This window comes from Microtus ochrogaster, unplaced genomic scaffold, assembly GCF_000317375.1.
Source record: "Microtus ochrogaster isolate Prairie Vole_2 unplaced genomic scaffold, MicOch1.0 UNK92, whole genome shotgun sequence".
Lineage (NCBI taxonomy): Eukaryota > Metazoa > Chordata > Mammalia > Rodentia > Cricetidae > Microtus > Microtus ochrogaster.
This window is the reverse complement of record NW_004949190.1, coordinates 893,659-912,323: the sequence shown is the minus strand read 5'-3', so window position 1 is coordinate 912,323 and position 18,665 is coordinate 893,659. Positions and strand designations below refer to the sequence as shown.

General features: G+C 39.9%; 1 protein-coding gene across 5 annotated transcripts in view; it reads left to right on the top strand.

Moving 5' to 3' along the window:
• Nucleotides 1–18,665, top strand: part of Dcx (doublecortin) — an 89,786-nt gene that overhangs the window by 44,595 nt on the left and 26,526 nt on the right. For 3 of the 5 annotated variants that reach the window (XM_026777956.1, XM_026777957.1, XM_026777958.1), the window contains 2 exons: nucleotides 13,569–13,671; nucleotides 15,892–16,029. In XM_026777956.1, the coding sequence (XP_026633757.1) occupies nucleotides 13,569–13,671; nucleotides 15,892–16,029 (241 nt within the window). The remainder of the gene's footprint in view (nucleotides 1–13,568; nucleotides 13,672–15,891; nucleotides 16,030–18,665) is intronic. The other 2 variants (XM_026777959.1, XM_026777960.1) reach the window with 1 other exon arrangement.

The following is an 18,665-nucleotide window of genomic DNA, read 5'->3' as shown; positions in this document are numbered from 1 at the left end:
TTAAGTATTTGGAGAACATAGATTGTAAAACACTAACAGAGTTCAATTTCTTTAGAGTTTACCTCAGGGAGGCAAAATAGCACACCCAGGCTGTCCTGTTACTAACTAGAATAGACGGAATTGAAATTTGCTTTTCTTGTTCCCATCTCAGAGTCCTTTTTCCTCTTACATATGTCTGTATACTACGGCTCCCCTCACTGTCAGCCTTCCATTTTGATGGTTCCGATTAACCTGAAGATAGGCTAGCTCCCAAGAGCTGCTGTTTTAGTTCATCTTATGCAACTGAATTTTCAAAATGTAAATATGGAAATTGTATATTTATTGAGTATATCCAGTATGATGCAGCCCTGAATTGAAAATGACAGTGTGCATCTTTTACTTTGTTCCATCTGTCCTGTCTTTATAAAACTTTCTAAATCTTGATTTGGTCATCTAACAAACAGTCATTTGATTGATTTTGTTTCTTTTGGCAGTTGTTCAATTACAGGTAATTCATTGTACTAAAACGACTTACTTTGCCAACAAATATGTCATCAAGATATGATTTTTTCCCCCAGAAACTTCCGTCCCTTTTTTCATGGCATTTCTTCATCTGGTGAATGCATCCTCCACTCTTGAGATACACTTAATTTGTGAAATATATCTAAGTTTCTAGTTCCCATTCTTGAAACAAAGCACACAGGTCCCATTTATATACTAGACCAGAAGTATAACAACTAGAAAAACTTCCTCTACTATACTGTAAATTCTTTAAGTGTCTTCTCCATTCACTATACTCTTAGGACCTGAGATGGTGAAGCAAACAGACTGTTCTGAAAAATTGTGACATAGGGTGGGAACTTAGCATGAAAGAATGAACTCAGAGGGAGGTATTTTGCTAGAGTATGATCAGTAATAAAAATGTATTTCTCAATGGACTCCCCCCTGGATCAGCCAGATGTAATTTTTACCAAAAGAAAAGTTTGCTAGGTATGCCTTGCATTAATCCTTGTTTGTATCCACCACCAAAAATTTCCAATGAGTGCTGCAAAATTGTGCTTTAAAGACCACTTTCTATCCTTTCTGGGTATTAGCATCAAGTTGATTATTGATTTATAATTTCTAATATATACTTTTTCTATTTTGCAAAAATTAGGACAATATTTCCTCGTCTTTAGCCTTTTGGCTTCTCTTCCATTTTCCAAGAACTTTCCAGGTGGTGGTGAGTCATTTGGAGAAAATGGCCTCTTTCACTTGGACCTTTCAACAGCATTGTTTGTAATGGTCAGGGGCCATGACTAGGGGAGCTGTTTCTTGGAAAAAGTGTATTTGAATTGGGCAAATCAGAGGCTGAAAGTCAGGATGGCCAATAAATGTGTTATTGACAGAGCCCTGGCTTAAAAAGTGAACCAAGCTAGGAAAGCAGTTTTCTCTGAACTGTGGTCCAACAAGAATTTCTGATGGCCATCCTGTCTTTTTTCCCTTCCCGTTATTTTGGCTCTGTATTCTCCTCATTGCTGTACTTTGATTCCTCTGAATTGAACTTGGATGGCGAGAGCATCAGCACAAAAGGGACCATAAAAATGCACAGCTGTCTTAGAATTTCCAATTAGGTCCTAGGTTAGGAGCTGTTCTTGACCAAGATAATAAGCAGAACAGGAAATGATTTCAAGAAATAAAGTGTACTGATAATCCATTTAGGATACACATCTGTATGTCCTAAATACACATATAGTTATATACATACATATACATAAAAAAGAGGAGGCATCCACTAAGTAGATAGACAAAAATACCTCAAAGTGAAATCCTAAATATAACATATTTCTTTGAGAACCTACTATGCATCCTGTACTGTATTAAATATTAAGAGGATACAGAGGCATTATATTAATAAACATGTTGCAACGCTCAAAATATTTTCTACCTTAGTAAAAGAATGACAGATTAATTTTTCAAACATTTTCTATAAGAACATTTAAAACCAAAATCCAAGTGAATATTTTAAAAGGCCTCCAGTGACTGGAAAAACGAAATCCACCCAAACTGTGTTGCAACCATGTGCTAGTTAAATGACCCTTGATCTACTGTAAATGTGAAGAAAATGAAATGGAAAAGCCTGCAGTTTGTTCCCTGACCCAATGCAACAGGCCTGATTGTTACTGAGACTGTGAAATTACATTATACATATCCAGTCTCCCTAAGGTTCTTGGCCCTTCAATATGGAACTTACCACATATTTGGGTAAGTCCCGCAGTGAGAAGGAGGGGTGCGATCCTCTAAAGGGCTGATCTGGTGCTATAAACCTGGAAGCTGGACTCCTGATCCTAGCAGCCTATTTGAAGGGGCAAATGCAAACAACACTCACTCCTTTGCTCAAAGTGGAAAGGTTTGAGTTGAGTGCCTTCCAGGCGATCACACTGGTGGCCATTTTATGAAGTTTATTTCTGTCTTGTACACATCCCTCAATTTGCATTCCTGCTGAAACTTGCCACTAGGTCTGCTTCCCTGTGTGGGAGGTAGAATGGATTTAGAGGGTAGAAAAGAAAGGCCCCTTTGTGAGGGCGGGGGGGGGGAGACCAAGAATACAGAACTTTCACTTAGCATCACTGTTCGGTGGCTTCAGCCAAACATTTTGTCCCTTTGCCTCTTTGAACGTTGTTGGAGAGACTCTTACTAATGACCTTAGACTTTGTTCCTCAAGCATTTTTTTTCCTCCGAGCTTAAATGAATTTGGCTCATTAGATTGAAAGAACATGAAGACTATCAAAGAGAAGTGGAACCGTTTTAAAGGTGGCTTACAATCAAAGGGTGAATTGTAAAACAATCATTGCTCCACAATATATTTTACCAAATTTTAGGGACATGAGATGTCTGCTATTATAATTTTATTACATCAGGTTCTGATCTTCTCTGGGGTCTGTATCCTGTCCAGGGTTGTGAGATTACTTAGAGAGAACTAAGACTGAACACTCCAGCATGAATGAGTTTATCAGAATTCTGCATCCAACTAACCCTTTCCCAGCATTGAGTCCTTGGTTATTGTCAGTGCATTGGGCTTATATGACTTCCCCCTTAATGATGATGAATTTAATTATGTACACAATCTTAAAAGGCTCCAAAGCAACTGGTTTGAGTCACAACTTGGAATAGCCAAGTAATTTGGATGATTGTATAAACAGTGTCCAAAGTTTAATTTTTGGAAGATTAAATGTAGATTATACACAAGAGAATTAAAGTGTAAAAGGAGCAAGTCAAGTGAAAACAATGTACCAGAAGCTGTGCTCCTTAGTTGCCAGAAAGCACATCTTTCTTCATTCTCTCCTAATAGTTGCCATAGCGAGTGAAGCATTGTGGGCACTCAATGAAATTTATTCAATAAGAGAACCAATTGACAGTACATATTTTGTCTATATGATTTATTCTGAAGTGTGTTAGTAATTCAGGGAGGTCCTTATTGGCAGCTGTTTCTTAAAATAATAATTTTTAAAAGTACTACTAGGTAGGTAAGTCAGACGCTGCACAGGGACAAGGAGATAGAAAGTAGATGAGAATGCAGATCTCTCTTCCATTTCTTACCCCCTCCCTTTCCCACTGCCTCTAAAATGGGATTCACCTTATCTGCTCCACTTGATGGCTGTGATTCCATGCGTGTATTTTGTGAAGCAACTATAATAATTTGTCATGACAGCTGGGGAGCCTATGAGTGACAGTTGTGTGGCTGGGGCAGTCTGTGGGACCACTGGCAGTGAGACCAGGATTTATCCCTAGTGCATGAACTGACTTTTTGTAACTCATTCACTATGGAGGAATACCTTGCTCAGCCTAGATACGTGGGGGGGGGGTGCTTTGTCCTGCCTCAAAAGATGAGACAGTCTTTGTTGACTCCTCAACTGGGATTTTTATATAAAATAAAATTGTTTTAAAAATAAAAAACAATATTTTTATGAAGTACTGATGGTTTTCAAGGTACAGCCATAGGTAATATCTCTTCATGTTTTAATCTGAAGAACAAAAATAAAAACCATAGTTAGTCAAAGTGTATTTGCATCACTTATGATCCAGGCTCAATGCAATTACCAACCCCAAGCCCTAATGGCCTCTCGGAACAGAACGAGTAAAGGAGGAGAGTAGTAAATCCATGGACTTTAGAATGATGCCTAGACTAGAGGTCTTCCAAAGCTAGAGGTCTAGGCAGGCTGAGTCATTAACTAATAAAGCAGTTGGAAACTAGGAAATAAGCTTCCATTAGGCTTGAAGTAAGCCCAGGGGTCAAAGGGCACCTCGCACCAGGCAGTAGGAACAGCTGGAAGGAGATGCCCTATGAAGCGCAGTGTGCTACATTTAGTGGTATGTACAGCTTTCACACAGTAAATGTTAAATAGCGTACCCCCAAGTTATTACAAGCAAAATGGTCTCCAAATGCTGCACGATGTCACTGCTCTAGAAGCTTTAAATTTTGAAAAACGATTGGTCTGGAATCTTTTAGCATTCACCACTTTCTAGATCATTCTCCAAGCAGTGATCATAGAATATTTAGTAGAGATACCTGACATCTCTTTCTTCCTAAATGTTTGCCCACATTTGGCTCATCACTTCCTTTAAGGTTGATGGAACTGCCAGAATGTCCTCACATCCCACTCAAGTACCAACTGAAGTATCCTTCTGCTCCGGGTGTTCAGTTTGAACAATATACAGTTGATATTCAATTGAAGACAATTATGAACATTCTTTTGCTTCTGGTAACTGTATTCTAAAACAGTATGAGTACACTCTGTGTTCTTGTTGCTTATCTGTTATTTCTTCATTTCCCTTTCTTCAACCACATCCTTTGTATTGGAAGTTAATAGATGAAATGACATATAGAAGGGCCAGAAAAGAAGAAGGGGGAAAGAAACTTTGGTTAGGGCAGTTTAGTGACTATATGAACTGTGGCTGAAAATAGAAAGGAAGGAATTGTCATAGTCTGAAATATAGAAGACGTGGAAAAGCACACTTGTAACAATGTTACTATTGCTTACGTGCTAGTGACACCGTTCTCTGTTTCAGGATACAAGACGTCCTTCCTCTTTACTAGGGTAGGTAGTACATGCATGCTTCAAGTCTCCCCCCCACCCAGGCACACTCAACCATGTTCTTAACTGCTGGATGACCTTATCAGCTGACCGTAATGAGGAGCTCCCTTGTCTTTTTTATTACAGAGGTGCTCGGCCAGCTGAGCATAGGTGGAGAGGAGAACAGTGAGTGAAACTGGGATGTCTATTCCCTAGCACCCTGCCTGAGAAATCACTAACTGTCTATCCTAAGGGTCACGACTCCTGTCAGGGAGTCGTCTTCATATAACGCATTCATCACTTCTTTCTGTGTTCTGGCAGCTGCTCTTTTTCCTTTAGGCCTAAGGCCAGTAATGGACACCCCTGACAGAAAATCCTATCAGACTCCTTGACTGGATTCTCCCTTGACGTTTTAGGGCAGAAAGAGGAAAATACAAAGTCACAAAGCAGAAGGTAAATGTGTGAGAAAATGCTGTAGGTTTGTGGCCATTGTTATGCTGTTTGGTCACATAGACAAAAAGTTCCTAAGGGCTTTCTCAAGACAAAACGTTCCTAAGGGGTTTCTCAGAACATTTATGATAGTGCTGTGTACCCTTTACCAATTGAACAGTCTTGCTTTTTGTTCTCTCCGCAATCAGCCATGAGAAACGGTTTAGGGACCGTGGCTCTCCTGCCCACTCTCTTGTACAAAGTTAGTGTCCTTGTTAAACTCCAGCAACCTGGGGGGGGGGCAATAGCCTGAGGCACATTCAGGTCTCTGCATCGCTGTAAATCAGTTTGCGCTCCTTTGCTTCCCTTGGACTTAGTTTTCACAGAATGAGCTTATATCCTTTGGCTTCTCTTGGAATCGTCTCAGGAAGCCTGGGAAGGGGGGTACAGTTAAGCCTCTGGGATTCCACAACAGCTGCCAGCATTCTGGCAAGAGTGTATCTGCTCATTAACTGTGTCCAACCTGGAATGTTTCATCCTGTCAGAGCTAGAAATGTCCTCGGAAATCAACCGGTCCAGAGGACTCGCAGAATCTCTAGATGGCCTTCAGACACATTCCTAACCACCCTTCCCCCCAGCACCTCCCCATTTCTATTGAAACTTAGCTATCTTGGTACACATTTTTATCTCCTGGGCAGAAGACGTAGCTTTTGCCAAACTCTCCAATGGACTCATAAACCTTGAAGGACCAGAATCGCTGCTTTCCAACAGAGGAAGCTAGGCCCAGGAAGAAAGCAGGGAGGCAGTGGCAAATTTTAACTTCCAACAGAGACAGTGGCTTTATTTTTGAAGCATATATTTTTTTTCTTTTGCTCTAGTAGAATCTACAGCTATGATTTTACCCTGCTGTGCACACAGCAGGCACCAGATAACCGTTACCCACAATAGACCACAGCAATAGGTCCTACACATGCATTCTCCCATTTTAATTCACCTTACTAAACTGAACCTGGAACTGTGGAGGGCCCAGGGCCAATCTCCAAGTTTAATGCTGCCAAGGGATCAGGCAGGGTTTTTCCACCCCAGTTCTCTCTGATGAATGGAGGTCTGTCCCGTCCCTGTTTCTCTGAGCCAACTTGTCCCCAGGGCCCCGTGGAAAGGCAGGTGTCAGTCCTGGGCATGGACTCCAGCACCTCTGCAGCTGCTCTCATCCCATCCATGTTTCCAGCGGGAGCCGATAGAGACTGTTGGGGAAATGGCAAAAGAAAACTAAGGAAAAAAACACCCCTCAATACTGAGGGGTTGCCAGGCTTCCAAGGGGCTGCCATCACCTAAGATCTGATTATTAAATCATAAACCACTTCCTGGCAACATACAGTAGAATGTCCTGTTTCTTCCTGTCTCCTCTTTGTGCTTCCTTTTTCTTAAAGCATTGCTGTTCTGTGAATTTCCCTATCAAGGGTTTTCCTGTTGGGTCTATAAAGAGCCTTTGCTGTATGCCTTAGGTACTCTGAGTGGAATAAGTTATATCAAGTTCTGCTGTAAGCTGTGTCACTAATGAGAAATGTGATCTGTAAAAATCACTTGACCTTGATGGCTCTTTTTGTTTCATTTAGTAGAGACGCTAATGAGCCAAATGAGGTAATGGAAGCGGCAAGTGTGGCCTGACAAACGTAAATCAGCAAAGGTTACAGAGAGTGACTGTGGCCTTTCATCATGCAAAGGCAACTACTAGAAAGCCTGAAAAGGGGTTAAATTCAAGTGTCAATATTTCAACTGAATCCTGACTTTCTAGATTTCAGTCTTGAGGAAATTCAAGAAGGGGATAGACAGAGTTACTGTTGGGTTTTAGGCTAAGACCAGTGGAAAGACCTGTTGACCTTAAACACAACCTATGAAAATGTTGGGGTTTTTTTTGTTTGTTTTTGAGAACTCGTCACTCTCTATCAGTCAAAGACTGAGTGAGATCTACTATGCTTTAGTGTAGGAACATCACAGAGTCACTCACACAGCTTGGCTGCTTGCTATAGGAATAAGTAATTCACCACAGAAGGGTTGGCCATTCCCAGAGGATGACACAAATGGGGGGAAATCAGCCATCAAGATTATTTCCTGGGGCCATGAGATGGGTCACAAAGTCAAGCTTACCATGAGGTAAAATAAAGTCAATACGAGACATGGACAATGTTCTCAAGATATAGTTGAAGTGTGGAGAAAGAAACCAATCCACCAAGGTGTGAGCTACTTAAAGGGAAAGTCTTTCGTTGAGAAAAGGATTGTATTATTTTTAAATGAATGGCTGGAAAACCAATCCTGAAGTTGATTTAAAAAAAATTCCAATCTTTATGGCATACAACTTTCTCCAAACTAGGCTCCCTCAGGATCCCGAATGATTTAGTTTAACCAGCTATAAACTCACTATAAAATATACTAAGCACATAAACAAATCACCATAAGGAAAAAGAGGAACAAAATATTTAGACTCCACATGTTTCTGTCACTGGAACTATCAGTGACGCAGCGTCAGTGACTTTCTTATGAATTGGCTAAAGAAATCAAACCAAACATTCAGGTGGAATACTAAAAAGAGCATATCAAGTGAGGAGCATTCCAGAAGCTACCAAGGGAAAGTACTGTGGGCAGCCTGGTTCACCTGATTACTATTGTTGCTAGCTCTTAAACGAGGCTAGAAAGAGGATCGGGATCTGACAATAGTCAAGTTGCTGTTGATCTTGGTAAGAGCAGCCTTATTGGAGCTTGGGACGTAGATGGAACCCTCATTGCGTTAGCATGGATGGAGATTAGAGGTGTGGAAAAGAATATAACATAGAATAAATGCTGAAAGGTTTTCAATTTACTTTTTATTAGCATACAGTCATGGTGCAAAATGAGGAGTTACAACATAATATTTTCATGTGTGTGTTTAATGTTCTTGGGCCATATTCAACTACTATGACCATCTCTTGTCTCCTCTCCCAATAATTCTTTACTGAACAATTTCCTTTTCCCAAATAGTCTCCCTCCTAGAAAGATTTCAAAAACAGTAAAAATAATTTGTAGAAATACAAGTATCATTGTTTTTATTTCCTCAAAGGCTTTAGAGAAGTGCAGGTATTGAATAAAGTGATCTGTGCCAAAAAATGGGCACCTCAGAATTAAGGAGCTGTCTGTCCAGGCCAAAAGAAGAAAAATGTTATTATGAAAATCCACAAGCAAAACTTCAAGATAACTCCAAGAAAAAGAGTTTGATAAGGAAATCAGGGTCACCTAGAAACATTACACAGCTTAAGAAGCTAAGGCAGTGTCAGCCTCTGACTGAAGCTAGTCCAGAGCTGGCAGGCAGAGAATGTTCCAGAATGAAAGTGGCAGCAACTTCTAGAAAGCCTCACTGGTAATGTTTACCAAATCTTTCATTAACTCACTTTGCAAAGCTTGCCAGCCACTCTCTATGGCAGGGCACATTGTTGGCAAGACTGAGAAATCAATGTGGTTTGTCTGCTTTGCCACAGGGGTTCCCTTTTCCTCACCACCAGGACCAGCCCTCCTCACAGACACTCTTTGCCCTTCCCTTCACCCTGAATTCTACAAGGAGGCAATTAATTGGGTGTTTTGTCTGTGCAGTAGGTTAGGATATGTATTGGGGCTATTGTTTTGTGCACCTTTTGGGGAGGGGTAAAACCAATTGCTATAGCCAATAAGACGGAGCTCTGCTTCTCTAAAGCTGTTAAGAGAATATCATGCTCCTGCCTCTCAGCTTTTGTTCACACAGCAACCTCTGCCTAGACCACCTCCTGTTTCCATTAACCTATATCCCAGCTATGTTTCCAGACTCAGTTTGAGTTTTCTTCCCTGTGAAATCTTCCTCAGATCTCTATATAAAACGTTTTATTGTCATATAACCATTGATGGGTTTCATAAACATGTTGTATTCAAGCTTATCATGTATTTCCCCATATTTGTCTCCTCTATGCCCCCACTTGTCCCACTCTTTGTTCCAGAGTGTCTCACTTTCATTTTCATATCATGTATTTAAATGATTGTGTGAGGTCACGGTGATCTTTATTTTTATTGTCTTCTTTGTCTTCATGCTTCCTCTTGCTCTTTGTGCCTCTGCAGCACTGCTAACAACAGCCTGCGTTGTATTCTAATTATTTGTGTAGTTCACTCGTACTTATTACATTGTCAGTTGTGAAGGCACAGGCTTTTGTTGTTCGCTTTTGTATTTCTCACGCAGCCTCTTTGCTTTAGAAAGTGCATAGTGATCAATATGGGGGGAGCTGAGCTTTCACAAAAACAAATTACACATGTCAAATGTGAGTCTCACCGATTTATAAATACTTCTGAAGAACATTTCTTTTTGAAGGATTAGTCAAATGAATTATGGGGTATAGTAGCAGCAGGCACATGCAAAAATGACCACTATCTGTAATATGTGGACGGAGAATCTAATCAAGCCTAAATCAAGTCCCGGTGAATTTTCCATTTGCAGCTAATAGACTCAAACTACTTATACACAGAGATCTGTTGCCTCCATTTATCCACTTGTCCATTGACATTTAAGACACTGGACCATCCAAATAATATATTGTTCATGCTAATGTACAGTCACACTGGCGTCCCTCTTCTACTTGCTTTTTTAAAATGAAGAGCACTGAGGTAATGATTAAGTGTTAATCTCAGTTAATTCTTATTGATTTTGTGGTGTTAGTTGAGTAATTATAAAGACGGGTGTCATTCCTATGTGTTCTCTCCTCTGCCTTAAATACTAAAGTATGACTCATACTTGAGCTGATGTCAGTAAGACCTTTATTCTTTGAGAATCCCGTGGCATTTCAGGGAGTAGTCCTTTGTTGTCACTTTGTGCTAAAAAGATTGTTTCAGAAAACTAATTAGAAAATTATGCATTTGAAGTGTAAGCCAAGATAGACTTGGTGTCATTGTTACCATAACATGTTTAACAGGCATTATTTCATTTGAAATTTGTTTCTTATGTCCCATTATTATTACCCTTTTTTTTCCTTTCTCTTCTTCTTAAAATTCATTCTTCTCCTTGTCCCTGTTTTCCACTATGTACTCAGTTTTCACTAAAGGGAGAAATTTTTCTTTTCCATGGATTAAAAATATGGTTAACAACAAAACTTCATTTTTCAAAATGACAGTCTAATGTATATTGGACTCTCTAGTCTCCCAGGAGTTTTAGAGTTATAGCAAGTCATGTTCTTTCAGGCACATAAATTATTTTGTTCTGAACTGAAGCAGGATGCTGGAGTGCTAGTCCCAACTTCTTCATGAGCCAATTTTGAAACCTTGGGAAGTTTTGATTCTTTGTGCCTTGTGATTTTTATTTTTTAAGATGGAAAAGATTCTATTTTCTCATTGTATAACAAAGTTGGGGGCTGCTGTGTCTCAGCATCAAAAGTATTTGGAAAAGCTGGGTATCCACATACACAAGATGTGTTTGTATACATTTTGAAGCCAGTAAAATAGGGAGCAGGATCACATAAGAAACCTGATGCTAAACAGCTGTATTGCAACATTTCTGGCTTCAAACACCATTGCGAGTTTGTCAAAAAAGCATGAGGAACATTGCCTTTCTTATAAGATCCCCAAAGGGAGGGCTAGCCTAAAGCTTTTTGCACAGCCTGAGGAACAGGAGAGTCTGGGGTTTGGCAGAGGATGGGTAGTTGTAACTGCAAGTACTCTAACAATCTGTACTGGGTTCTTATCCTAGAATAAAATATATCATGGCATGTGACTGAGATGAAAAAAAATCACCCATTAAATATTAAGTTTTTTAACATTTAAGATATCTCCGTGAAAAACAATGTACGAATCTACAGACAGTTCTTCTTTCTTCTTCTTAAATTTCTGCTTTAGTTACCTTTCAAAGTCTCCAAATGTTAATAATATCTGTTCCCATGCACAACTGATTTCTTCTTTCTATTTTTACATCCATTAACCCCCCTGAATAGTTCTTCTCTCTCTCTTCTTTGTATGCAGTCTAAATAGATACAACTGAAACTAAATTATTATTAGGCCATAAACTCTTCATCAGGATTTACAATGAAATCCAGAGATGGGGGGGGGGATGAGTCTGGACTATGGTACAGTGGGCAGGATTAGATAAGTGTCCATGAAAGCCAAATCAGGCCTTGAAAGAACGTACCAATTCCTAGAGATAACCAGGGAAGTTCAAGGGTAAGGCACTCCTCATTCAAACAAAAATGAAGGCAAGGGCAGTCCCAATCAAGACAACAATGCAGACCCGCTTAGTGTCTGGAAGTTAAAATCTCCAGATTGTGTTGATTCAGTGTCCAAGACATTAGCAAGAGGTCTGGAGTAGAGCTCATAACTAAGCTCTTTTATTGGATCTTAGTTCCAGACCACCACATGCAGAATGCTTCTTGAACTAATCTTGTCAACAAGAGACTGGGTCCCTTGGATATGTTTGTTGATCAATAGCTTCCATGACACCTATAGGTTCTCTTGTCCTTGAAGCTAAGTTGAAATATGCTGTTTCAGTGTGTGTCAGTCCATAAGACTGTGAGCTCTGTCATGTGATATCTGTGAGTATTATTCTCCTGCCCATCAGTTCCTAAGGCCTATGTAAATGCACACCATACTGGATGGTGAAAGGCACATTAGATTAGATGTTTGCTTAGATTTATTGTTCTTTTTTTTCACCTGGGTAATTTACTTATTTCTGGGTCCAGGCTTCTCACCTCTAAAATAGTGAACGCCATAGCGTTTTCTGAGTCTGAAATGAGATGACAGATTCAGAAATACTCAGGTCAATCTATGTCCTATCTCAGAGTAAGGATGCAATCAGTGGACACTCTGACTGTCATTATATGATTGTGTAGTACAGAAGTGAAGAAAAGACAAGGCAGCTGAAAAAGGGCATGGGTGTATTTGATGAGGTTGAGGCTCAGAACTAGGAAAAAGCTTAATAGGAGTGACCCTGGCAGTCCTCCAAGTCTCTCTCCCTTCCCTTGGCATCCCATAGATTACTGGGAGGCTTAGACAATAAAGGGTAATCTTTAAGCAACTCTTTCATTGTGTAAGGCTTGTAATGATCTTGGCTGGGGAAACAGATTGAATAGATCTTGGGTGGGGGATGATGTTATTAATATAAACTTTTTTCCAAATGCAACATACTGCTTTCTGCACATAGCAAGCTGTTGTTAGTTTGTGAGGTCTGTGTCTTTAGAAAGCCATTGCTGGCAGCTTGAATGAGATTCATACAACAATTAGAGGCTTTGAACGCTTACAAGCCAAGAAGTTGGATAAGCATGTTTTTGACTCTATGGTTCCTCCCTGGGTTTGCCTGATGTGCTGGACTAATTAACAGATGCAATTAGGAAAGCTGAGAAGTGAGGAGACTACAGGGATCAGGCTACATTCCCAGGGACCCTCATTTATTTGTTCAGAAGGAAACTGGGAGACTGTCTCCATAGTGAAGGTGTACCAATGCATATCATGTTCAAGGGTCCTGGGAACACAGATTTATGGGACCCATGGCCCGTGATGTGGTTTAAAGTGGTCAGCGTAGATTTCCTCTGTTAGCTTTTCAGTGTAGAATAAAACTCTGACTCGTTAATGTACTGGGTAATATTTTAAATGAAGAGTACAGCTACCTTTAGAACATATGAATATGAAGATAGGAATTCTCAGCTTTGGGTTTGCTACAAGATCTATACATCAGAAGCTGCAGAAAATCTCTGTCACTTACCTTGGCCTAAAACCTGACCTAAAATTTGCCTAGACCATGAGTACCTTGCCTTTAAGTTGCTAGAAGAGGTAACATTTGTTGGGACCCGTAATAGCTGGTTTTTCTTCAGAGGGAGTCTCAATCTTAGTCTTGATGGCATGGAGACAAGATAAGCATACATGGACAGGCAATGATACATTGATGTTCACTCGCTAGGGATCATAGTACAGACTATGAATGTGGTAGGTCTTTTGTAAAAAGGGAGAGGTGAAGAGAGAAAGATTCCTGATAGTGATGAAGGCCTGGATGTGAAGTTGTGTACATCATCAACACGATGTGAAGTTATTGTTATAAGGACATCAAACACTAACCCAGCATTTCTGCTTTCTCCATAGGTCACCTGTCTCCATGATTTCTTTGGGGATGATGATGTATTCATTGCTTGTGGTCCCGAAAAGTTCCGCTATGCTCAAGACGATTTTTCTTTAGATGAGAACGGTAAACACTAACATTGGGCTTGTTTCACTTTTGTTCTGCTCCTTTTCATCCCTTAGGATTTTCATGAGCTTATGTGGCCTGGAGAATAATTAAAAATGGTAACACAAGGGTCGATATTACTAGTATTTCTCCTTTGTATTTGTATACATGACACTAAGTGAAAGGTTACCTGGATCTCCCAGGCCTTCATGCTTCTTGAAACTTCCCAACTACCCCAATAATGACCACATTTCTTAGACCATATACTGTATCATATGAACTAACCTGCACCTTCAAGAAAAAACTTTTGCATTAAGAACTATACAGATATTATACATATGCATTTTTTCTAGTCATTCTCCTCTGGCTTTCATGATATGTGGTAATGGTCTCACATTTTTATAAAACTTTTTATTTTTTATTCTATCCTTAGTGTCAAACCCAGTTCCCACCTTTATGTCTGCTACTCCTTTCTTTATGCATTGTGATTTAGAATTACATAGGAATGTTAGCCTCAAGGAAGACCTGAACATCTATTAGTTTAATAAGTTATAAGTGAGTTAGGTCACACAATGTAGGATGGGATATTAATGGAAAGACATATTAAAAATACATTTCCCACTCAGGAGTAAAATGTGAGAAAAACAAAGAGAGTTTCACTAAAAGACAATCCACAAGCAACTCGAGACAGGGTCCTTTTTAAAAGTGGCATTTCTACAGTTTTTCTTTTAGAAAGGCTAAAAGAAATGAAATAGCTAACCAAATCCTTGTTGTATCCAATTTTCTATTCCCTCTGTATCTGTCGCTCTTGACAGTGAGAACTAAAGTTCATCACCACAAATAAAAAGTAAAACAAACCAAAATTAATTGTCTTCTTAGTTCGGTTTCCTAAAAAGTTCAACTGACCAAATTATCCTCACCGGTCTTTTTGGTGTATCTTAAAGTGGGAGTCAACAAGGAGGTCTCTAGGAAGTGGGAGTCAACAAGGAGGTCTCTAGGAAAAATCTACCCTCTACCATGTTGTTTGATTCTACTTTTCATATCATAGAACAAAATAAACTGTGTAGGCAATGAGCTGGAGAGATGACTTAGCAGTTAAGAGTATTTATTTCACTTGCAGAAGACTTTATTTGGTTCCCAACATCCACACAGTAGTTCACAACCATACATAAATCCAGTTTCAGGGGATCCAGTACCACTTTCTGACCTCTACAGGCACCAAGCACACACATCACACGTACATACATACATAGAGGAACTAGGAGGAATGGGATAAGGGGAGTCTGGGGTCAAGATGTATTGTATGAGAGAAGAAGAAAAAAAAAGAAAAATGTACATCTAAAAAATGTGCAGGATATATACTGGAACACAGGAGATGTAGCTACTGTACCTTGTATTGCTAATTTTTTGATTTGTGGCCCTAAGCAAGAAGATTAAGCTTTTAGTACTCTCATTTTTTAGAAAAGGAACATAATTATTTTCCTAATAAAGTATTAGTCTCAGTGGCTCAAATTACTCCTAATTCAGAATGCTGAGTGATCATCACAGAAAGCATGGTCCAAATTCATCAGATTGCAGCTAGGACAAGTGCAGAAACATTTAGCCTACTCTTCTCTATGGACCCATAAGTGCTCTAGAGTAATGAGCATCAGAGTAGTTATTAACCCGTTTATTTATTAAACCAGCATAAGGGATTACAAAATGCTCTGAAAATGAAAGAGCAAGGGCTCTATAAATACAGTACAGGGTAGTAAGGCTTCTTTTTGAATGAAATGACATGACATCTGTTGCAAGGAGTGCCTATCAGAATATGCAGCAGGTAATAGACACTGTGTAGGAGCTTACTCAGGGATTCTGCATCTGTGCAACGGAGACATCTGACGTATGTCAACCTGTACTCTAATGAAAAGAAATGCCAAGCCTCCACAGGTGCTATTTTCAAGTATAGTTTGGTCAATTTCAGATGATTAAGCTGACATATGACCCAGATGACTTGATTTAGAGAGTCCTTTCTCTAGATTTGAGGAACTTAAATATTTAGTGTATCCCAAGAGACTTTTGGAAATTTCCCCCATGCCTCCCTCACCATAGTCATAGTTCCTACAAAAAATGAGCAACGCCTTGTAATCCTGAACCACTTAAGTGTTGTGGCCTGTGGTGACCATTTTGGTTTGAGATGCTGATAGTAACCTGAGGGTCTCAGTTCTACCTACTAAGCAGCTTGCATCCTTTTGCCCCTAGAATGCAGAGTTATGAAAGGGAATCCATCTGCCACAGCTGGTCCAAAAGCTTCCCCAACACCTCAAAAGACATCAGCTAAGAGTCCAGGCCCAATGCGTCGCAGCAAGTCTCCTGCTGACTCAGGTAACGACCAAGACGGTGAGTGTTCTTTTCCTATTGTTCATGTTGACTTCATTTATAGAAGCTGATACCCCCTGTGTAAGATAAATGACTTCCTCAATGTCGCCAGTGTCCCCACAAAGACCAATTCTATCATTTCAGAGATATAAAAACAATTTTGTTTGGAGATAAACACATATGTTCCTCATGAGCTGTCCATCTTGCCTTTTAAGACTAGTCTCTCAGTGGGATTTGGGGGTGGCTGATTAGGCCAGATGTCCAGTATATGCCAGGAAGCATCTGTCTATGCCTCTCCAATGATATCACAGGCACATGCACCCCCACACTAGTTTTTTAATATGTAAATATCTCCTTAGCTCTTGGGCCAAGGGACACAAAACAGCAAGATTTTATGAAAGAACTATAATCTCTGGCCTGTCCTTTGGTCAACCTAAGCAGTATTCCTCGAGTGTTCTGACCTTCCTGAGAGAATAACTCTATCTAATAGAACTAATATGGATCATAATGCATGCTTTGTATGTTATATCCTTTTTGAAAGTTGTATTATTAATTTCACAAAATAATGGTCTTAATATGATATCATCACATGTATGCTGTTTAAATATTTAGTGGTTGCATTTAAAAATTAAAAGAAAACAATATAGATAGATTTTATTTAGTAATCAATTGAAAGGTAATCATTTCAACATGTGGCCAATATGACAAACTATTGGGATGCTTACCTTCTTTGAAATTGCTCAGAATTTTGTGTTTAATTAGCACATCTGAAATCTAATTAGCCACATTTTAATGTGACTATTTGCTGTATTAATATATGAATGCCTTATTTTGGCAAAACAACTTCACCATCTCTGTTGTCCATTGTAAGAGAACTATAAATTAAGCTACAAAAGGATAACTCTATAGGTTGTATTTTTTTAACATTGAGAAACTGAGGGGCAGTTTAGATTCTCAAGGTCTTCCCAATGTCACACAACTATTTAGTATTCAAGGATCAGAAGGCAGGACTCCTCTCAGGAGGCATTTGAGGCAGGGTGTGGGGTTCCCAGTGTGTTGAATACAAAGATTTCTTTTGGATGGTGCTTGCTTCTCAGTGTCCTTCTCCCGGGCTCTACCTCCAGATGAAGGGTATGGGGAGGCCAAGAGATGTTGGGGTGGTTTCTGGGTCATTATCTTGTGCTGAATTGAACACAGTACCACAGGTAAGTTGGTGGTTTTGTTTCTAATGATCTTCTCTGAACAGATTCTATTGATGCCTCTAAAGTCACTCCAAGGTGAACTGATATCCTTGACAGGGCTTCAGGAAGACAAAAACTCCCCCCAAGTTTTCACCTTCTTTAGAAAAACTCATTTGTATTAAAACATTACAATATCAACCACAGTTATATTTCAGTGGAAGGCGCTTGCCTAGAATAAGGGAAGTCCTTGATTTTACCTACAAACATTGCAAGGTTGGGTAAATAAATGTGTTTTCCAACAGGAAAGACCTTTCTCCATTTTATTTAAAGAATTCACAGCAGTGTAATTTCCAAAACATGGGATGAAATAGATTTCAAATTCCCATTTCATCTTGTAAATCTACAGTATCTCACAATCTATGATTGAATTTGGCTAGAGAAACAGCCTAACGACAAATCCCTGAAGAACTGTTTCTGGGCTCTCAGTTCTTGTGTCCTTGATGGATGAGCATGGGATGAGGAACAAAAACATTTCTATTTAGCAGAAACAATTAACCAAAGCAATCCAGACATTGCAGCCAAGGGCACTTTGGAATGGATGTGTGACAACCATAGGTCTGTCTTTTGACTTTGTTCTGAAGTGAATCTTAGCTGCCCTGGCTCCACTTAGATAGCATTCCAGAAAATGTCTCTGTGCAAATACAGAGGAAACAGGGATCATTAAGAGCAGAACTAAAGAAAATGTAGAGTATTTCAACTCAAGGAAATGTGGAACTGACTGAATTGTGGGTTGAGATATCCCTCTGTAAGGCATTAGGGAGGTAACAAACATAAAACTATCATCCTTTTGGGGCATGCCCTGTTCCATTTAGACAGGACCAAGGAACTAAAGATTAGTTCAGGAGCAAGGACAGACCTAACTACTCCCAAAAATCCTGGGGGAGAAGATCATGTGGAGTAGAGTGTGGCAACTGTGCTGCACAGCTGGAGTGTGAACTAAGGAAGCTGACAGAGCACAGAAACCATCTTCTCCGAGAGCTCTGGGACATGGGGGAGTTATGCCATGCTGGCTTCCTATGTTCTTTTGTTTTGTGACATTGTGTGTGTTCCCAGCTGGTTTGCCTAATTGAAAAAAAGCTTTTGCTAACCACTTTCTAATGAGCCAGATAGGTTAGATGTTTCCTTGAAGATGAGCCCCAGCTCTGACAGCTACGACTACTTTCTTTCTTTTTTTTTATTGAGAAAAGGAAAAAAAAAAGTATCCGCCTCCTCCCAGCCTCCCATTTCCCTCCCCTACCACCCACCCTTCTCCCTCTCCCCACAGCTCCTCTTCCCCTCCCTCTCCAGTCCATAGAGCAGTCAGGGTTCCCTGCCCTGTGAAAAGTCCAAGGTCCACCCCCTCCGTCCATGTCTAGGAAGGTGAACAACCAAACTGGCTAGGCTCCCACAAAGCCAGAACATGAAGTAGGGTCAAAA